Below are 23,688 nucleotides of genomic sequence, written 5' to 3' on the forward strand. Positions count from 1 at the left end.
AGGACACCAGCAATCCTACCATCATGTAAAACAATTACAGGCTTTCGTTTTACACTCACTTGGCAGGACGGTAGTACCTCCCTGGGCGGTTGCTGTCTACCAACCTACTACCTAGGATATATATATATATATATATATATATATATATATATATATATATATATATATATATATATATATATATATTTTTTTTTTTTTTTTTTTTTTTTCAACAAGTCGGCCGTCTCCCACCGAGGCAGGGTGACCCAAAAAAGAAAGAAAATCCCCAAAAAGAAAATACTTTCATCATCATTCAACACTTTCACCACACTCGCACATTATCACTGTTTTTGCAGAGGTGCTCAGAATACAACAGTCTAGAAGCATACACATATAAAGATACACAACATATCCCTCCAAACTGCCAATATCCCAAAACCCCTCCTTTAAAGTGCAGGCATTGTACTTCCCATTTCCAGGACTCAAGTCCGACTATATGAAAATAACCGGTTTCCCTGAATCCCTTCACTAAATATTACCCTGCTCACACTCCAACAGATCGTCAGGTCCCAAGTACCATTCGTCTCCATTCACTCCTATCTAACACGCTCACGCACGCTTGCTGGAAATCCAAGCCCCTTACCCACAAAACCTCCTTTACCCCCTCTCTCCAACCCTTTCGAGGACGACCCCTACCCCGCCTTCCTTCCCCTATAGATTTATATGCTTTCCATGTCATTCTACTGTGATCCATTCTCTCTAAATGACCAAACCACCTCAACAACCCCTCTTCTGCCCTCTGACTAATACTTTTATTAACTCCACACCTTCTCCTAATTTCCACACTCCGAATTTTTTGCATAATATTTACACCACACATTGCCCTTAGACAGGACATCTCCGCTGCCTCCAACCGTCTCCTTGCTGCTGCATTTACCACCCAAGCTTCACACCCATATAAGAGTGTTGGTACTACTATACTTTCATACATTCCCTTCTTTGCCTCCATAGATAACGTTTTTTGACTCCACATATACCTCAACGCACCACTCACCTTTTTTCCCTCATCAATTCTATGATTAACCTCATCCTTCATAAATCCATCCGCCGACACGTCAACTCCCAAGTATCTGAAAACATTCACTTCTTCCATACTCCTCCTCCCCAATTTGATATCCAATTTTTCTTTATCTAAATCATTTGACACCCTCATCACCTTACTCTTTTCTATGTTCACTTTCAACTTTCTACCTTTACACACATTCCCAAACTCATCCACTAACCTTTGCAATTTTTCTTTAGAATCTCCCATAAGCACAGTATCATCAGCAAAAAGTAACTGTGTCAATTCCCATTTTGAATTTGATTCCCCATAATTTAATCCCACCCCTCTCCCAAACACCCTAGCATTTACTTCCTTTACAACCCCATCTATAAATATATTAAACAACCATGGTGACATTACACATCCCTGTCTAAGACCTACTTTTACCGGGAAGTAGTCTCCCTCTCTTCTACACACCCTAACCTGAGCCTCACTATCCTCATAAAAACTCTTTACAGCATTTAATAACTTACCACCTATTCCATATACTTGCAACATCTGCCACATTGCTCCTCTATCCACTCTATCATATGCCTTTTCTAAATCCATAAATGCAATAAAAACCTCCCTATCTTTATCTAAATACTGTTCACATATATGCTTCAATGTAAACACCTGATCTACACATCCCCTACCCACTCTAAAACCTCCTTGCTCATCCGCAATCCTACATTCTGTCTTACCTCTAATTCTTTCAATTATAACCCTACCGTACACTTTTCCTGGTATACTCAGTAAGCTTATTCCTCTGTAATTTTTACAGTCTCTTTTGTCCCCTTTCCCTTTATATAAAGGGACTATACATGCTCTCTGCCAATCCCTAGGTACCTTCCCCTCTTTCATACATTTATTAAACAAAAGTACCAACCACTCCAACACTATATCCCCCCCTGCTTTTAACATTTCTGTCATGATCCCATCAGTTCCAGCTGCTTTACCCCCTTTCATTTTACGTAATGCCTCACGTACCTCCCCCACACTTACATTCTGCTCTTCTTCACTCCTAAAAGATGGTATACCTCCCTGACCAGTGCATGAAATTACTGCCTCTGTTTCTTCCTTAACATTTAAAAGTTCCTCAAAATATTCTCGCCATCTACCCAATACCTCCATCTCCCCATCTACTAACTCCCCTACTCTGTTTTTAACTGACAAATCCATATTTTCCCTAGGCTTTCTTAACTTGTTTAACTCGCTCCAAAATTTTTTCTTATTTTCATTAAAATTTCTTGACAGTGCCTCTCCCACTCTATCATCTGCTCTCCTTTTGCACTCTCTCACCACTCTCTTTACCTTTCTTTTACTCTCCATATACTCTGCTCTTCTTATAACACTTCTGCTTTGTAAAAACCTCTCATAAGCTACCTTTTTCTCTTTTATCACACCCTTTACTTCATCATTCCACCAATCACTCCTCTTTCCTCCTGCCCCCACCCTCCTATAACCACAAACTTCTGCCCCACATTCTAATACTGCATTTTTAAAACTATTCCAACCCTCTTCAACCCCCCCACTACTCATCTTTGCACTAGCCCACCTTTCTGCCAATAGTCGCTTATATCTCACCCGAACTTCCTCCTCCCTTAGTTTATACACTTTCACCTCCCTCTTACTTGTTGTTGCCACCTTCCTCTTTTCCCATCTACCTCTTACTCTAACTGTAGCTACAACTAAATAATGATCCGATATATCAGTTGCCCCTCTATAAACATGTACATCCTGGAGCCTACCCATCAACCTTTTATCCACCAATACATAATCTAATAAACTACTTTCATTACGTGCTACATCATACCTTGTATATTTATTTATCCTCTTTTTCATAAAATATGTATTACTTATTACCAAATTTCTTTCTACACATAGCTCAATTAAAGGCTCCCCATTTACATTTACCCCTGGCACCCCAAATTTACCTACTACTCCCTCCATAACATTTTTACCCACTTTAGCATTAAAATCCCCAACCACCATTACTCTCACACTTGATTCAAAACTCCCCACGCATTCACTCAACATTTCCCAAAATATATATATTATATATATATATATATATATATATATATATATATATATATATATATAGATAATATATATATATATATATATATTATATATATATATATATATATATATATAATATATATATATAATATATATATATAATATATATATATAATATATATATATAATATATATATATAATATATATAATATATATATATAATATATATATATAATATATATATATATATATATATTCTTTCTTTCTTTCAATTTTAGTCAAATTCCCAATTTAAGGGGGGGGAAAAAAGGAAAAAAAAAGTTTTTTCCTTTTACATTTTTAGTAATTTTATACAGGAGAAGGGGGTTTTAGCCCCTTTTCTCCTGGGGTTTTAGTCGCTTTAAACACGATAGCTTTTCGGAGGAAGAATTTGCCCACCTTTCCCCCTGGGGGGCAAAAAGGAAATAAAAAAAGAAAAAAGAGCCAGTAAGAAAAAAGAAAAACCCCGAGGGGTATACATATGCTTGTATTATATGTGTAGTTGCCAGTAAGAGAAGTTTGAAAAATCGCACCTGAATTCAGATGCTTATGAGACAGGGTACCAGAATCTCACTATCAAAAAAATTACAGGCCTTTTGCTTTTCACTATTTCAGGGTCGTATATTTTTATGAAAAAATTCACCAACTCATTTCCTAGAAAAAATATATATATATATATATATATATATATATATATATATATATATATATATATATATATAATATATATATATATATATATGTAGAGGTTTAGACAGAAAACCACCCGGGGAAGTACAAAATTCCCCAGATGACGGGAAAACAAAACCAAAACTGTTTTGAAATGATGGTAGGATTGCGGTTTTCCTTTTCGTCCAAAACACGTTTAAGATAACGGGGATATTTTTCCCACCCCTACTTACATTTTGGTCACACTTCACAGACACGCATACCATATATATAATACATCTTAGGTTTTTCCCTTTTTTAAAAAGGGCTTTTGTTCTTTTTATTTTTTCATTGTCCATGGGGAAGGGGAAAAAGAATTTTCCCCTCCGTAAGCCATGCCGATGAGGCGATTAAATCCCGGGGAGCAAGGGGCCCAGAAACCCCCTTCTCCTGATAAAAATTACTAAAAAGAGAAGAAGAAAATTTTTAAAAAATTTTTAAAATGTGCTGGATGAAAGGAGAAGAGAGGAATGCAGAGGAGAGAGAGAGATTTTGGGAGATGTTAAGTGAATGTATAGGAGCCTTTGAACCAAGTGAGAGAGTAATTGTGGTAGGGGACTTGAATGCTAAAGTAGGAGAAACTTTTAGAGAGGGTGTGGTAGGTAAGTTTGGGGTGCCAGGTGTAAATGATAATGGGAGCCCTTTGATTGAACTTTGTATAGAAAGGGGTTTAGTTATAGGTAATACATATTTTAAGAAAAAGAGGATAAATAAGTATACACGATATGATGTAGGGCGAAATGACAGTAGTTTGTTGGATTATGTATTGGTAGATAAAAGACTGTTGAGTAGACTTCAGGATGTACATGTTTATAGAGGGGCCACAGATATATCAGATCACTTTCTAGTTGTAGCTACACTGAGAGTAAAAGGTAGATGGGATACAAGGAGAATAGAAGCATCAGGGAAGAGAGAGGTGAAGGTTTATAAACTAAAAGAGGAGGCAGTTAGGGTAAGATATAAACAGCTATTGGAGGATAGATGGGCTAATGAGAGCATAGGCAATGGGGTCGAAGAGGTATGGGGTAGGTTTAAAAATGTAGTGTTAGAGTGTTCAGCAGAAGTTTGTGGTTACAGGAAAGTGGGTGCAGGAGGGAAGAGGAGCGATTGGTGGAATGATGATGTAAAGAGAGTAGTAAGGGAGAAAAAGTTAGCATATGAGAAGTTTTTACAAAGTAGAAGTGATGCAAGGAGGGAAGAGTATATGGAGAAAAAGAGAGAAGTTAAGAGAGTGGTGAAGCAATGTAAAAAGAGAGCAAATGAGAGAGTGGGTGAGATGTTATCAACAAATTTTGTTGAAAATAAGAAAAAGTTTTGGAGTGAGATTAACAAGTTAAGAAAGCCTAGAGAACAAATGGATTTGTCAGTTAAAAATAGGAGAGGAGAGTTATTAAATGGAGAGTTAGAGGTATTGGGAAGATGGAAGGAATATTTTGAGGAATTGTTAAATGTTGATGAAGATAGGGAAGCTGTGATTTCGTGTATAGGGCAAGGAGGAATAACATCTTGTAGGAGTGAGGAAGAGCCAGTTGTGAGTGTGGGGGAAGTTCGTGAGGCAGTAGGTAAAATGAAAGGGGGTAAGGCAGCCGGGATTGATGGGATAAAGATAGAAATGTTAAAAGCAGGTGGGGATATAGTTTTGGAGTGGTTGGTGCAATTATTTAATAAATGTATGGAAGAGGGTAAGGTACCTAGGGATTGGCAGAGAGCATGCATAGTTCCTTTGTATAAAGGCAAAGGGGATAAAAGAGAGTGCAAAAATTATAGGGGGATAAGTCTGTTGAGTGTACCTGGTAAAGTGTATGGTAGAGTTATAATTGAAAGAATTAAGAGTAAGACGGAGAATAGGATAGCAGATGAACAAGGAGGCTTTAGGAAAGGTAGGGGGTGTGTGGACCAGGTGTTTACAGTGAAACATATAAGTGAACAGTATTTAGATAAGGCTAAAGAGGTCTTTGTGGCATTTATGGATTTGGAAAAGGCGTATGACAGGGTGGATAGGGGGGCAATGTGGCAGATGTTGCAAGTGTATGGTGTAGGAGGTAGGTTACTGAAAGCAGTGAAGAGTTTTTACGAGGATAGTGAGGCTCAAGTTAGAGTATGTAGGAAAGAGGGAAATTTTTTTCCAGTAAAAGTAGGCCTTAGACAAGGATGTGTGATGTCACCGTGGTTGTTTAATATATTTATAGATGGGGTTGTAAGAGAAGTAAATGCGAGGGTCTTGGCAAGAGGCGTGGAGTTAAAAGATAAAGAATCACACACAAAGTGGGAGTTGTCACAGCTGCTTTTTGCTGATGACACTGTGCTCTTGGGAGATTCTGAAGAGAAGTTGCAGAGATTGGTGGATGAATTTGGTAGGGTGTGCAAAAGAAGAAAATTAAAGGTGAATACAGGAAAGAGTAAGGTTATGAGGATAACAAAAAGATTAGGTGATGAAAGATTGAATATCAGATTGGAGGGAGAGAGTATGGAGGAGGTGAACGTATTCAGATATTTGGGAGTGGACGTGTCAGCGCATGGGTCTATGAAAGATGAGGTGAATCATAGAATTGATGAGGGAAAAAGAGTGAGTGGTGCACTTAGGAGTCTGTGGAGACAAAGAACTTTGTCCTTGGAGGCAAAGAGGGGAATGTATGAGAGTATAGTTTTACCAACGCTCTTATATGGGTGTGAAGCGTGGGTGATGAATGTTGCAGCGAGGAGAAGGCTGGAGGCAGTGGAGATGTCATGAAGGATGGGGGAAATGGTGAAAGTTTTTTTCCCCACCCTGCCCGGTAATTTGGGATAATAAAAAAAATATATATATATATATAAAATTTTTTTTTTTTTTCAACAAGTCCCCCCACCAGGCGGGGGCCCCCAAAAAAAGAAAGAAAACCCAAAAAAAGAAAATTTTTCACTTTATTCAAACACTTTCCCACATTTCATTATCATTGTTTCAGAGGTGTTTCAGAATACAACAGTCTAGAAGCATACACATATAAAGATAACAAAATATCCCCCCCAAACCCAATATCCCAAACCCTCCTTTAAAGTTCAGGCCTTCCCATTTCCGGGACCGGTCCACTATAGAAAAAAACCCTTTTTCCTAAACCCCTTTTCCAAATATTCCCCCCGTCCACTCCAACAGATCCACCCCAAGTACCATTGGCCCATTCACACCTATCTAACAGGGGCCACGACGCCCAAAGCCCAAGCCCCTACCCCAAAAAACCCCCTTTTTACCCCCTCTCCAACCCTTTTCGAGGACAATTTTCCCCCCCCCTTCCCTTTCCCCCTATAGTTTTTATATGTTTTCCATGTCATTCTACTTTGATCCATTCTTTTCTAAATGAACCCAAACCACCCCAAAACCCCTCTTCTGCCCTTTTGACTAATACTTTATTAACCCCAAACCCCTTTCTCCAAATTTACACCCGAATTTTCTGCATAATTTTAACCACACATTGCCCTTAAACAGGACATCTCCACTGCCCCCAAACCCCATCTCCTCGCTGCTGCATTTACCCCCCAAGCTTCACACCCATATAAGAGCAAGGGTACTATTTATACTTTCTTTACTTTCCCCTTCTTTGCCTCCATAGATAACTTTTTTTGACTAAATATCCCCTCAATGCACCACTCCCCCTTTTTTCCCTCATCAATTCAAAGGATTAATTTATCCTTCATAAATCCATCCAACAGGGCCAACTCCTGCATCGGGAAACTTTCACTTTTTCCCCATACCCTCCCCCCCAATTTGATATCCAATTTTTCTTTATCTAAAATTTACACCCATCCCCTTACTCTTTTCTATGTTCATTTTTTCAACTTTCTCCCTTTTACAAAATTTTCCCAAACTCATCCACAAACCCTTTTGCAATTTTTTTTTAAAATTTCCCCCATGGGCACAGTATCATCAGCAAAAGTAACTGTGTCAATCTTTTTAATTTGTTTCCCCAAAAAATTTAGTCCCCCCTCTCCCAACACCCTAGCATTTATTTCCCTTTACAACCCCATCTATAAATATATTAAACAACCATGGTGACATTACACATCCCTGTCTAAGACCTATTTTTCCCGGGGAAGTAGTCTCCTCTTCAAACACACCCTAACCTGACCCTTCCCCCACCCTCAAAAAAACCTTTAAAATTTAATAATTACCACCTATTCCATATATTCGCAACATCTGCCATTGTTTTCCCCCCATCCCCATCATATCCCTTTTTCTAAATCCAAAAAATGCAAAAAATTTTCCCCCTTTATCTTTTATCTAAATACTTTTCCCATATATGCTTAAATGAAAAACACCGGGATCTACACCCCCTACCCATTTTAAAAACCTCCTTGCTCATCCGAATCCTACATTCTGTCTTATCCCCCAATTTTTTCCCAATTAAAAACCCTAAAAGTACACTTTTCCTGGATACCCCAGTGTTTATTCCCAAAATTTTACAGTCTCTTTTGCCCCCTTTTCCTTTTATAAAAAACCCATACATGCTCCCCAATCCCGGGTCCCTTTCCTTTTTCCCATACATTTATTAAAACAAAAGTACCAAACCAACCAAAAATTATATCCCCTGCTTTTAACATTTCTGTCATGATCCCATCAGTTCCAGCTGCTTTAATTTTTTATTTTACGTAATGCCTCAAGCACTCCCACACTTACATTCTCTCTTTTTCACTCCTAAAAAAATGGTATACCCCCTGACCAGAGCATGAAATTTGCCCTTTTTTCTTCCCTTTTAAATAAAAGTATGAAAAAAAAATTTTTTTACCACATGAAATGTTAATTTTAATACACACAAACTGAAAAAGGCATGCACAATTACATGACACTTACTTTTATTGAAGATCTGGTGATGATTGATGGGATGGGAGGAGGGGAGAGCATTATCTTCTTACTGTTTAGAAGGGGAATCCCCTTCCATTAGGACTTGAGGTAGCAAGTCCTTTTCTGGGGTTACTTCCCTTCTTCTTTTAATGCCACTAGGACCAGCTTCAGAGTCACTGGACCTCTGTCGCACAACAAATCTGTCCATAGAGCTCTGTACCTCCCGTTTCTTCAAGACTTTCCTAAAATGGGCCATAACATTGTCATTGAAATAGTCACAAGCACGGCTTGCAACAGCTGTGTCAGGGTGATTTTCATCTATAAAGGTTTGCAGTTCAAACCACTCTGCACACATTTCCTTAATCTTTGAAGTAGGCACAATGGATTCCACAACTGGCATAGGCTTCTCAGGGTTAGCCCCAAACCCTTCAAAATCTTTCTTAATTTCCATACTAATTCTCACCCTTTTTACCACAGGGTTGGCACTAGAAGCTTTCTTGGGGCCCATGGTCACTTATTTTCCAGAAACACCACCGAAAACACTGTAATAATACGAAATATTCCGAGTGTATGCTTGGATGTTACCGCGGAGGCTGGCTGGTAAACAATGGGACGGCCGGCACATGTGAGGGCACATTGGACGCGTCTCGGACGAAAATCGGTATGCGGGTTTTTAATCGGTATGCGGGGCAAAAATTTTGCGATAAAAGTAATCGTTATGCGGAAAAATCGCTATGCGATGCCATCGTTATGCGGGGGTCCACTGTACCTCCATCTCCCCATCTACTAACTCCCCTACTCTGTTTTTAACTGACAAATCCATATTTTCCCTAGGCTTTCTTAACTTGTTTAACTCACTCCAAAATTTTTTCTTATTTTCATTAAAATTTCTTGACAGTGCCTCTCCCACTCTATCATCTGCTCTCCTTTTGCACTCTCTCACCACTCTCTTTACCTTTCTTTTACTCTCCATATACTCTGCTCTTCTTATAACACTTCTGCTTTGTAAAAACCTCTCATAAGCTACCTTTTTCTCTTTTATCACACCCTTTACTTCATCATTCCACCAATCACTCCTCTTTCCTCCTGCCCCCACCCTCCTATAACCACAAACTTCTGCCCCACATTCTAATACTGCATTTTTAAAACTATTCCAACCCTCTTCAACCCCCCCACTACTCATCTTTGCACTAGCCCACCTTTCTGCCAATAGTCGCTTATATCTCACCCGAACTTCCTCCTCCCTTAGTTTATACACTTTCACCTCCCTCTTACTTGTTGTTGCCACCTTCCTCTTTTCCCATCTACCTCTTACTCTAACTGTAGCTACAACTAAATAATGATCCGATATATCAGTTGCCCCTCTATAAACATGTACATCCTGGAGCCTACCCATCAACCTTTTATCCACCAATACATAATCTAATAAACTACTTTCATTACGTGCTACATCATACCTTGTATATTTATTTATCCTCTTTTTCATAAAATATGTATTACTTATTACCAAATTTCTTTCTACACATAGCTCAATTAAAGGCTCCCCATTTACATTTACCCCTGGCACCCCAAATTTACCTACTACTCCTTCCATAACATTTTTACCCACTTTAGCATTGAAATCCCCAACCACCATTACTCTCACACTTGATTCAAAACTCCCCACGCATTCACTCAACATTTCCCAAAATCTCTCTCTCTCCTCTACACTTCTCTCTTCTCCAGGTGCATACACGCTTATTATAACCCACTTTTCACATCCAATCTTTATTTTACTCCACATAATCCTTGAATTAATACATTTATAGTCCCTCTTTTCCTGCCATAGCTTATCCTTCAACATTATTGCTACTCCTTCTTTAGCTCTAACTCTATTTGAAACCCCTGACCTAATCCCATTTATTCCTCTCCACTGAAACTCTCCCACCCCCTTCAGCTTTGTTTCACTTAAAGCCAGGACATCCAGCTTCTTCTCATTCATAACATCCACAATCATCTCTTTCTTATCATCTGCACAACATCCACGCACATTCAGACTTCCCACTTTGACAATTTTCTTCTTCTTATTCTTTTTAGTAATCTTTACAGGAAAAGGGGTTACTAGCCCATTGTTCCCGGCATTTTAGTTGACTTTTACAACACGCATGGCTTACGGAGGAAAGATTCTTATTCCACTTCCCCATGGATATAAAAGGAAAATTAATAAGACCAAGAACTATTAAGCTAAAATCAAAAGAAAACTCAGATGAGTGTGTATAAATAAATGTGTACATGTATGTGTAGTGTGACCTAAGTGTAAGTAGAAGTAGCAAGACATGCCTGTAATCTTGCATATTTATGAGACAGACAAAAGACATCAGCAATCCTACCATCATGTAAAACAATCACAGGCTTCGTTTTACACTCACTTGGCAGGACGGTAGTACCTCCCTGGGTGGTTGCTGTCTACCAACCTACTAACTAACTAACTAACTATATATATATATATATATTCTTTCTTTCTTTCAACACACCGGCCGTATCCCACCGAGGCGGGGTGGCCCAAAAGGAAAAACGAAAGTTTCTCCTTTTACATTTAGTAATATATACAGGAGAAGAGGTTACCAGCCCCTTGCTCCCGGCATTTTAGTCGCCTCTTACAACACGCATGGCTTACGGAGGAAGAATTCTGTTCCACTTCCCCATGGAGATAAGAGGAAATAAACAAGAATAAGAACTAGAAAGAAAATAGAAGAAAACCCAGAGGGGTGTGTATATATGTGCTTGTACATGTATGTGTAGTGTGACCTAAGTGTAAGTAGAAGTAGCAAGACGTACCTGAAATCTTGCATGTTCATGAGACAGAAAAAAGGACACCAGCAATCCTACCATCATGTAAAACAATTACAGGCTTTCGTTTTACACTCACTTGGCAGGACGGTAGTACCTCCCTGGGCGGTTGCTGTCTACCAACCTACTACCTAGGATATATATATATATATATATATATATACATATATATATATATATATATACATATATATATATTTTTTTTTTTTTTTTTTTTTTTTTTTTTTTCAACAAGTCGGCCGTCTCCCACCGAGGCAGGGTGACCCAAAAAAGAAAGAAAATCCCCAAAAAGAAAATACTTTCATCATCATTCAACACTTTCACCACACTCGCACATTATCACTGTTTTTGCAGAGGTGCTCAGAATACAACAGTCTAGAAGCATACACATATAAAGATACACAACATATCCCTCCAAACTGCCAATATCCCAAACCCCTCCTTTAAAGTGCAGGCATTGTACTTCCCATTTCCAGGACTCAAGTCCGACTATATGAAAATAACCGGTTTCCCTGAATCCCTTCACTAAATATTACCCTGCTCACACTCCAACAGATCGTCAGGTCCCAAGTACCATTCGTCTCCATTCACTCCTATCTAACACGCTCACGCACGCTTGCTGGAAGTCCAAGCCCCTTACCCACAAAACCTCCTTTACCCCCTCTCTCCAACCCTTTCGAGGACGACCCCTACCCCGCCTTCCTTCCCCTATAGATTTATATGCTTTCCATGTCATTCTACTTTGATCCATTCTCTCTAAATGACCAAACCACCTCAACAACCCCTCTTCTGCCCTCTGACTAATACTTTTATTAACTCCACACCTTCTCCTAATTTCCACACTCCGAATTTTCTGCATAATATTTACACCACACATTGCCCTTAAACAGGACATCTCCACTGCCTCCAACCGTCTCCTCGCTGCTGCATTTACCACCCAAGCTTCACACCCATATAAGAGTGTTGGTACTACTATACTTTCATACATTCCCTTCTTTGCCTCCATAGATAACGTTTTTTGACTACACATATACCTCAACGCACCACTCACCTTTTTTCCCTCATCAATTCTATGATTAACCTCATCCTTCATAAATCCATCCGCCGACACGTCAACTCCCAAGTATCTGAAGACATTCACTTCTTCCATACTCCTCCTCCCCAATTTGATATCCAATTTTTCTTTATCTAAATCATTTGACACCCTCATCACCTTACTCTTTTCTATGTTCACTTTCAACTTTCTACCTTTACACACATTCCCAAACTCATCCACTAACCTTTGCAATTTTTCTTTAGAATCTCCCATAAGCACAGTATCATCAGCAAAAAGTAACTGTGTCAATTCCCATTTTGAATTTGATTCCCCATAATTTAATCCCACCCCTCTCCCAAACACCCTAGCATTTACTTCCTTAACAACCCCATCTATAAATATATTAAACAACCATGGTGACATTACACATCCCTGTCTAAGACCTACTTTTACCGGGAAATAGTCTCCCTCTCTTCTACACACCCTAACCTGAGCCTCACTATCTTCATAAAAACTCTTTACAGCATTTAATAACTTACCACCTATTCCATATACTTGCAACATCTGCCACATTGCTCCTCTATCCACTCTATCATATGCCTTTTCTAAATCCATAAATGCAATAAAAACTTCCCTACCTTTATCTAAATACTGTTCACATATATGCTTCAATGTAAACACTTGATCTACACATCCCCTACCCACTCTGAAACCTCCTTGCTCATCCGCAATCCTACATTCTGTCTTACCTCTAATTCTTTCAATTATAACCCTACCGTACACTTTTCCTGGTATACTCAGTAAGCTTATTCCTCTATAATTTTTACAGTCTCTTTTGTCCCCTTTCCCTTTATATAAAGGGACTATACATGCTCTCCGCCAATCCCTATATATATATATATATATATATATATATATATATATATATATATATATATATATATATATATATATATATATATATATATATATATATATATATATATATATATATATATATATATATATATATATATATATATATATATATATATATATATATATATATATATATATATATATATATATATAATATTTTTTTTTTTTTTTTTTTTTTTTTTTTTTTTTTTTTTTTTTTTTTTTTTTTTTTTTTTTTTTTTTTTTTTCAACAAGTCGGCCGTCTCCCACCGAGGCAGGGTGACCCAAAAAAGAAAGAAAACAATTTTCTTCTTATTCTTTTTAGTAATCTTTACAGGAAAAGGGGTTACTAGCCCATTGTTCCCGGCATTTTAGTTGACTTTTACAACACGCATGGCTTACGGAGGAAAGATTCTTATTCCACTTCCCCATGGATATAAAAGGAAAAGTAATAAAGACCAAGAACTATTAAGATAAAATCAAAGAAAACTCAGATGAGTGTGTATAAATAAATGTGTACATGTATGTGTAGTGTGACCTAAGTGTAAGTAGAAGTAGCAAGACATGCCTGTAATCTTGCATATTTATGAGACAGACAAAAGACATCAGCAATCCTACCATCATGTAAAACAATCACAGGCTTCGTTTTACACTCACTTGGCAGGACGGTAGTACCTCCCTGGGTGGTTGCTGTCTACCAACCTACTAACTAACTAACTATATATATATATATATATATATATATATATATATATATATATATATATATATATATATAATATATATATATATATATATATATATATATATATATATATATATATATATATATATATATATATATATATATATATAATATATATATATATATATATATATATATATATATATATATATATATATATAATTTTTTTTTTTTTTTTTTTTTTTTTCAACAAGTTGGTTGTCTCCCACCGAGGCAGGGTGACCCAAAAAAGAAAGAAAATCCCCAAACAGAAAATACTTTCATCATCATTCAACACTTTCACCACACTCACACATTATCACTGCTTTTGCAGAGGTGCTCAGAATACAACAGTTTAGAAGCATATACATGTACGTATAAAGATACACAACATATCCCTCCAAACTGCCAATATCCCAAACCCCTCCTTTAAAGTGCAGGCATTGTACTTCCCATTTCCAGGACTCAAGTCCGACTATAAGAAAATAACCGGTTTCCCTGAATCCCTTCACTAAATATTACCCTGCTCACACTCCAACAGATCGTCAGGTCCCAAGTATCATTCGTCTCCATTCACTCCTATCTAACACGCTCATGCACGCTTGCTGGAAGTCCAAGCCCCTCGCCCACAAAACCTCCTTTACCCCCTCTTTCCAACCCTTTCGAGGACGACCCCTACCCCTCTTTCCTTCCCCTATAGATTTATATGCTTTCCATGTCATTCTACTTTGATCCATTCTCTCTAAATGACCAAACCACCTCAACAACCCCTCTTCTGCCCTCTGACTAATGCTTTTATTAACTCCACACCTTCTCCTAATTTCCACACTCCGAATTTTCTGCATAATATTTACACCACACATTGCCCTTAGACAGGACATCTCCACTGCCTCCAACCGTCTCCTCGCTGCTGCATTTACCACCCAAGCTTCACATCCATATAAGAGTGTTGGTACTACTATACTTTCATACATTCCCTTCTTTGCCTCCATAGATAACGTTTTTTGACTCCACATATACCTCAACGCACCACTCACCTTTTTTTCCCTCATCAATTCTATGATTAACCTCATCCTTCATAAATCCATCCGCCGACATGTCAACTCCCAAGTATCTGAAAACATTCACTTCTTCCATACTCCTCCTCCCCAATTTGATATCCAATTTTTCTTTATCTAAATCATTTGATACCCTCATCACCTTACTCTTTTCTATGTTCACTTTCAACTTTCTACCTTTACACACATTCTCAAACTCATCCACTAACCTTTGCAATTTTTCTTTAGAATCTCCCATAAGCACAGTATCATCAGCAAAAAGTAACTGTGTCAATTCCCATTTTGAATTTTATATAGGTAGTAGGTTGGTAGACAGCAACCGCCCAGGGAGGTACTACCGTCCTGCCAAGTGAGTGTAAAACGAAAGCCTGTAATTGTTTTACATGATGGTAGGATTGCTGGTGTCCTTTTTTCTGTCTCATTAACATGCAAGATTTCAGGTACGTCTTGCTACTTCTACTTACACTTAGGTCACACTACACATACATGTACAAGCACATATATACACACCCCTCTGGGTTTTCTTCTATTTTCTTTCTAGTTCTTATTCTTGTTTATTTCCTCTTATCTCCATGGGGAAGTGGAACAGAATTCTTCCTCCGTAAGCCATGCGTGTTGTAAGAGGCAACTAAAATGCCGGGAGCAAGGGGCTAGTAACCTCTTCTCCTGTATATATTACTAAATGTAAAAGGAGAAACTTTCGTTTTTCCTTTTGGGCCACCCCGCCTCGGTGGGATACGGCCGGTGTGTTGAAAGAAGAAAGATATATATATATATATATATATATATATATATATTGATTTATTGATTTATTGATTTATTGATTTATTATATAGCGCTAGCTAGCTTACTACCTCCAGTTGGAATGGTTTTCTTCAAGATGATGTTGATAACCAAGTGAATGTCTTTTCTAAATATAGCCTTGATCTCCAACACAGCTTTGGTTTGGTTTGGTTTTCATTCCCGAGAGGTCGCTGCTGCTAAGCACAAGGCTGGGAGAAGGTATAAGGGGCATTCCACTATCTGTACCAAGAACCTCCACAAGCAAGCCTGTTGGCAAGAGGAGCCATCGCTAGATGTGAGACAGACGTGAAGAGAACTGACATCAGGAAGAGTGTGCTCCAGAACCTGGTGGTCCTTGGTCTAGGATGGGGACTAGCTATGAGTTAGCAAGAGAAAGCTGACCTGTTTACTGAATACTGCCACCAAGATTTAAGTCCTTGATCCAGTTAGGAGATCTCCTGCTAACTCCAAGAACTGTGTCAAAGTTTTCAGAGGTGACAGTAAGGAAGGATAAAATATATTTCCTTAAATCCTTGAACCACAAAAAAGGCTATGGACCCAGATAAGGTGAGCCCAAGATTGTTGAGCAGATGTGCAGACCAGCTAGCATCACCTTTACTGAACCAAGAAAAGGCTGTGGGTCCAGATTAGGTGAACCCAACATTGCTGAGTAGATGTGCAGACCGGCTAGCATCACGTATAAGTTGCATCTATCAGCAGTGTAAATGACGACTGTAAAAAGGCAAACGTAGTTTGTGTTAACAAAAAGAAAAACAGAGCAGAAATCAACAACTGTAGACCAGTGTCACTTACATCAATCACTGGCAAAATTCTTGAGACATGGCAAATGACAGCATTTTTTGACTACCACTTAGTTCTGTGTGACCATCAGTATGGCTTTGGAAAAGGTCACTCTGCTCTTGATCTGTTAAACTTCTCCACTGTGTGCCACCCATTTCTGGATTAATCCAAGATCAGCTGTATAGTAGCACTGGGCATTGCTGGTGTTTTTAACTAAGTACTGTACTAGGGATTCCTGGCAGAACTCTGAACACTTGAAGGCTCTGACTCTGCACTAAACTTCCTTAGCGATTACTGTCAAGGTAGATCTCTAAGACCTAGGTAGTAGGTTGGTAGACAGTAACCACCCAGGGAGGTACTACTGTCCTGCCAAGTGAGTGTAAAATGGAAACCTGTAATTGTTTTACATGATGGTAGGATTGCTAGTGTCTTTTTTCTGTCTCATAAACATGCAAGATTTCAGGTACATCTTGCTACTTCTTACACTTAGGTCACACAACACATGCATGTATATACACACCCCTCTGGGTTTTCTATTTTCTTACTAGTTTTTGTTCTTGTTTATTTCCTCTTATCTCCATGGGAAAGTAGAACAGGATTCTTCCCCTGTAAGCCATGCATGTCATAAGAGGCAACTAAAATGCTGGGAGCAAGAGGCTAGTAACCCCTTCTCCTGTATACATTACTAGAATTAAAAAGAGAAACTTTTGTTTTTCTTTTTGGGCCACTGTTTTGGTGAGATACTGCCAGTTTGTTGAAAGAAGAAAGATCTCTAAGAGTAGTTCTCAGTGGTACAACAATACATTTAATTGGTGCCAGTGTTTCATAGGAATGTGTGCTATCAGTGACCACCTCATCCCAGAATCCCATTCCTATGCAGATGACCATACTCTGACATTTACTTATCCATTAAAGGAAATGCTAGCTGCTCTCAGGTACATCAATTACCAACTTACAGCTAGTAAGAAAAATAGAAGAAAACCCAGAGGGGTGTGTGTATATATATATGCTTGTACATGCATGTGTAGTGTGACCTAAGTGTAAGTAGAAGTAGCAAGACGTACATGTAATCTTGCATATTTATGAAACAGACAAGACACCAGCAATCCTACCATCATGTAAAACAATTACAGGGGTCTCTGGGTACCATGATGTTAATGCTGGAGTAGTGGTAAGAATAATGTTGGAACTCAGGCATGAGATGGATATCCTAGGGATGAAATGTGATTACAAACCATCTATGAAGATCCTTGTGGTAAATTTTTCTAATCAAAGCAACCAGAAAGCTAAGATCACTAAGGCATATCTTGTACCTGCTCAATAGTAGAGGCTACAAAACTCTACGAGGCACAAATGCCCAATATGAGTATGCTCCACTTGGATTGCCTCTGCCTTCATCTCATCTACAAATTCTGGACAGAATAGAGATCTGAACAAGACCACTTATCTCTTGCCTGGATGGATCTGTCAATCCAGCAGAGCCTGCAGCCCTGGAGAGATGTACAAGGCCAGTACGACGAGAAGACATCTTCTCTACAACAAGACGGGTAGCAGACGGCAGTTACATTCTGGTTATACCCTTCTCAAAAACATCACTTCATCTGAGTTCATTCATTCCTAGAATAACTTGAGTCTGGAACATGTTCATACAATATAACAACACTAATGAAATAGTCAGTTGACCAAATGAAAGTGTTGGCCCACAGCTGGCTCCAACTTCATCCTGTTCCCTGTTTGTATGTTTTTTTTTTTTATTATTATTATTATTAACACATCAGCCATTTCCCAATGAAGCAGGGTGACCCGAGAAAGAAGAAGCACTTTCATTGTTGTTCACTCTATCATAACAGTAAAAAGGCTTTCAAGTGAACTGAGATGGGTAACAACTCTGCATATAAATAACCTAATCCTATAAAACCCCTTGTGTAAATTATAAAAAATGAGAGAATGAGAATAAGTGAATTTAGAAATATCTTTAGGTGGAAGAGTATTTTTTAATAAAATACAATACTCCTCAAGGTGGCTGTTGCTAATATGTCATTTTTCTTGTCATTTAGCCTCTTGCTTCTCAGGATAATATTTTTAACAGGCAACTATAACTAGAGGAACTTCTTTAATTTTGGGACAGTGAGTTTTGTAGCATACTGAAATCTTAAGATATTTATTGTACAATTGTACCATTAAAGAACTTTCAAACAGTGGGATTGGATGGATTTAGTTGGTGCCCAAGGCATTCCTGATGTTGGATAAATTTACATTAGAGAGGATCTACTTGTATGCTATACACCTATATAAGCTTGATTTATTAAAATAACTGCATAGCAACACTATTCTCCACTGTGAATAAAGTAATTTAATCTGAACTTGTTTTTCATGTGGAGCTTTGTTTAGGGATTGGCACACTGTAGCTTGATTTCTTAGTATCTTTGAATTGAAAGGGAAATGGTTGGAATCAGGCTATTAGCACTGCTCATGCTGTGATAAGTTGACCGCCTGTCAAAAATAGTGATCTGTTCTAGAAAGTACCCGCCAGTCAGTGGCTGCTGAAGAATATACTGTTTTTCTGTCAGATTTTAAAAGCTTCAGAATCTCCATTAATACTAAGTCCTTCTGGTGGATAGATATGAACACCAGGATATCGCTCTTCATTGTGGCACGATGCTTCGAGAGTGTGCCAGATACGAGGCCCTTACAAGAATCATCCTCAATAGTGATGACTTCTATAACTTCTTTAAGTATGTAGAAGTATCTACCTTTGATATTGCATCTGATGCCTTTTCCACATTTAAGGTATGTAAATCTTCACTTATTTTTCTTGGGTGGATTTGAATTTAAGTGCTAGACTATTCCAAATATTTGTTGGGTGTTTCATTTGAATTGTACAGGCTCCTGCTTCTTATAGCTCACCCTTTTGCACGTCTTTCTCTTTGTTACCCTAGTAATGAATTACAGTTCACCATTTTACTCTATTTACCTCTCTTGGTACCTTTGTAATGAGGTGTTTTGCTGTGATATATAACTAAATTGGCAAACCTTTTCTAGGAACTTCTCACGAAACACAAGATGCTGTGTGCAGAGTTCCTAGAACAAAACTATGATCGGGTGTTCTCGCAGTATAAGAATCTCCTCAACTCCGACAACTACGTGACTCGAAGACAGTCACTCAAGTTACTTGGGGAACTTTTATTAGACAGACATAACTTTTCTGTAAGTCAGTTTTTCAAATATTTAGGTTTTGGGAGTTACGTGAAACAAAATGTTTTATGAATACATGAAAATAATTTTATTTTTGTGACTCATTTCCTACTTTTATCATATTGTTCTACTTAAGTAAGCTGGCTTTGGCAACAATTATTCCTTCAGGTCAGTTTTATTTTATGATAAAAGCATTTGGGAACTCTTTAAATTTTGCATTAATTGATGCAGTTACATTTTCAGCAAATTTGACTCTTTTTGCCATTTTTGTTGTTTGAAAATAAGAAAGACATTTTTTAAGATTTTCATCCTGAAGTCACTTACTCAAGAAGGGAATGTTTTAGAATAAATCATTTTATGATTATATATAAATATTATAATTTGTTATGAACTACAATCTTGTTTTTAATAAAATTTCTAATATTTCAGGTGATGAAGCGGTACATCAGTAATCCAGACAACTTAAAACTGATGATGATAATGTTAAAGGAGAGATCTCGTAATATCCAGTTTGAAGCCTTCCATGTGTTTAAGGTGTTTGTTGCTAATCCAGACAAACCCCGCCCCATCCTGGAAATCCTCTTGCGAAACCAGGATAAGCTTGTAGAGTTCTTGACACGCTTCCATACAGACCGCTCTGAAGATGAACAGTTTAATGATGAGAAAGCTTATCTAATTAAACAGATAAAGGAACTGAAAGCTCTTCCACCAGACCAGTAGTTTTAGTGTACTATTAGTTATGGAGTGGCAGCACTAGTAGTAGCCTGGAATCTGTCTGGGTTGCTGTTGATTGAACCATGTCATCCAGAGAGAAGCTTATGAAAAGTGGAGCTTCCTTCAAAATATCACAAATACCCAGGCCTGCCCTTGGATCAGCAAATGCAGCATTGTTTAGCTTCCTTTATATTATGCCTTAGTGATCTTCAAGTTTTGCTAAGGGGATACCTGAGGCATTGCTCATAGCATGACCCTTGATAGTTGCTGAAAAACTTCTTGTTGAGGACGGTCAAAGATTGCAGTGAAGTCTTGGGCAGGTGTTCTCAGCATGCTGTTGACCATGTTGAGACCAGTGTGAAGCTGTTCATGTTCATCCATGACCCTGCTGCAGAGGGCATTCCAGATCTTATTTTATAAGTTTCTTCAATATAAGATAATGTTCTGCAAGTAATGATGAAGAGACAGGGGTTTTCCCTTGGCTCTGGACATAGATGATATTTTCTAATATTCTCATGGTTTGCTTGAAATTTGTAATGTGTTCATCTTTTATAGATGATATTGATTTAATATTAAATTATTAAACTAACACTAACAGCTAGCAGTTAGAATTTCATCATTATGAATATTTATTCATTGAGCTGCCACTGTAAAATTCCTCCTGTGATGAATGTATCCTTTTATAATATTTGTACATAAGTGTGAGTCAAAAAAAGGGATGTGGTTTATATGGGACAGTGATGGTTAACATAGAGGTAAAGATACCTACATTATTGTTTTGTCATCTTTCGGTACTTAAGGTTATTTAAAGTACAGTAATCCTTCAAAAAGCATCAGAACAAAAGCTGTAATTTCTTTTGTGTAGAAATTACCTTGAAACTGATAATGTTACTGATTGTTCTAGGGCTTTTTACTTTAATTTATCAAAATATTAATTTAGATGATGACAGGTATTGAGTTGTTAGATTGTATTTGAATTGATAAGTTGGAGCTTCAATATTTAGCAGAGAGCTTTAGCTGGTGCAAATTTTGTATCAATTAATGTGGCCTGTGACGTAACTTGGCTATATAGAAAAGCTTAATTAAACAGAAGTGGCCAAGAACATGATGTTTTATGAGAATTTGAGGACTAGAATGCTGAATAACTGTGCTTTTCATGATACCTTTTGATAAATACCTAAATTGTTTGTGTCATTGAGGAGAAAAAAAATTGCATCACTGGAGGTGTTAATGATTTTATTGCTTGTTATTGTATTGCCTAAGTGAAGATGAATTACTGGATGAAGAGTTGGGGTGGAAGAAGTTGGAATGCTGCCACTAGTTTAGTATATGGCAATGTGATAATTATTTCCAAAGGAAAGTGTCTTTAGACATTTGCATCAGAAGCTTTCAAATCCAGTCCAACACGAAATTTGTATAATTTGTTTTGGAAATATAAACACAAATGCAGTATAATGTGATCCTTTATTGACAACGTTTCACCCACATAGTGGGCTTTTTCAAGTCACACACGGATCTACCTGGGGTTGGAAGGTACGACAGTATTTATAGTCAGAATGTTGAGGTCAGGTGGAGAATGCTGCATCTGATGATCTACCGGGTGGGGTTATAGAGTCTTGGGTAGCTTGGCAGGGGTATTGGACCTTCTGCAGTGTTCTATGTTCTTATGTGGGATAGCAATGAAGAAGAACATAAGAACATAGAACACTGCAGAAGGTCTACAACTTGTCCAATACCCCTGCCAAGCTACCCAAGACTCTATAACCCCACCCGGTAGATCATCAGATGCAGCATTCTCCACCTGACCTCAACATTCTGACTATAAATACTCTCGTACCTTCCAACCCCAGGTAGATCCGTGTGTGACTTGAAAAAGCCCACTATGTGGGTGAAATGTTGTCAATAAAGGATCACATTATACTGCATTTGTGTTTATATTTCCATTGTGTCGGTATTTTATACCATTTATTTCCATAATTTGTTTTATTTCAAACTTGCTTTTTTTTTTTTTTTTTCTTACAGGTGCAAACTATATTTGGTTTGGATTAAGGAGGGTGCTTCATCACAGTTTTTGGCAGTACAGTAATGTATTTGGCAAATCTCGAGCAGAGGAAGCATTTGGCACACTTATAGTAATGGCGTTGAATAATTTTACTATTTTTATGTATCTGTTTTAATTTATATGATTTTCAGCATCAAAGAATATTGGCTAGTGAATCCATGCCAAAAATATATAAATAAACATCATTGATATAATTTTCTTGTACCTTGTGATTAAAAGTGTCAGCATTTAGTTTCTAAATTCATATTGCAAGAATTTGGAAGCTGCAATAAGTCTTAAAAGCAAATTTTAATTTGTTGCGATTAACAACTACAGTGGAACCTCGGTTGTTGAATGGACTAGTCGAACAAATCGGTTTTCAAACTGATTTATTTGATTTGGTTTTTGTACGTGGTCTTGGTTGTCGACTGACAACACTTGGATCACGTGATCAGACAGTCCATGGTGTGGGTCTCAGTCAGTATAGTGACTAACATGCATGCTGTAAACATCTCTTGAGCTCCTGCTGTGCATCTTGTGAAGGTAATGAAACCAAAAGTACAAAATTTGATGGAAAACTTGTGGAATTATGCTATTGTGAAGTTGGCGGTCTGGGCGATATTTACGCATGGGCAGTTTCGGCCATTTTGAGCCCTATTTTTGGCCAATTCCATTGTTCCAGTCAACCAAACTCGTAGCTATTTCACTAGAACTCTTTTTATTTTATCAATTGAGTACAAGAAACTGCCCATTTACCTGTTTCAACTACCCAATAAAGTGATCTGAAATTACTAATTTGGACAGGTTCACACAAAATTCAAGAAAGGCCAATTTCAAAATAGGGTTCAGCATAAACAGTGCAGACATTCCTGGCACTAAAATAAAATTTTATATGTTCATTAGTCATGTCTCCAGGCCCCTCTTATATTACGGTTGCTTTTCATTTTGAATTTTTATTCAC

At 37.7% G+C, this 23,688-nt stretch overlaps 1 protein-coding gene across 3 annotated transcripts in view; it reads left to right on the plus strand.

Moving 5' to 3' along the window:
- Mo25 (calcium binding protein Mo25) overlaps nucleotides 1–22,933 on the plus strand; it is a 46,149-nt gene extending 23,216 nt beyond the window's left edge. For all 3 annotated transcript variants that reach the window (XM_053771594.2, XM_053771593.2, XM_053771595.2), the window contains exons 5-7: nucleotides 19,399–19,567; nucleotides 19,820–19,984; nucleotides 20,402–22,933. In XM_053771594.2, coding sequence (XP_053627569.1) covers nucleotides 19,399–19,567; nucleotides 19,820–19,984; nucleotides 20,402–20,692 — 625 coding nt within the window. In that variant the 3' untranslated portion in view covers nucleotides 20,693–22,933. The remainder of the gene's footprint in view (nucleotides 1–19,398; nucleotides 19,568–19,819; nucleotides 19,985–20,401) is intronic.
- The last annotated feature ends 755 nt before the right edge of the window (nucleotides 22,934–23,688 follow it).

This window comes from Cherax quadricarinatus, chromosome 5, assembly GCF_038502225.1.
Source record: "Cherax quadricarinatus isolate ZL_2023a chromosome 5, ASM3850222v1, whole genome shotgun sequence".
In the NCBI taxonomy this organism is placed as follows: domain Eukaryota; kingdom Metazoa; phylum Arthropoda; class Malacostraca; order Decapoda; family Parastacidae; genus Cherax; species Cherax quadricarinatus.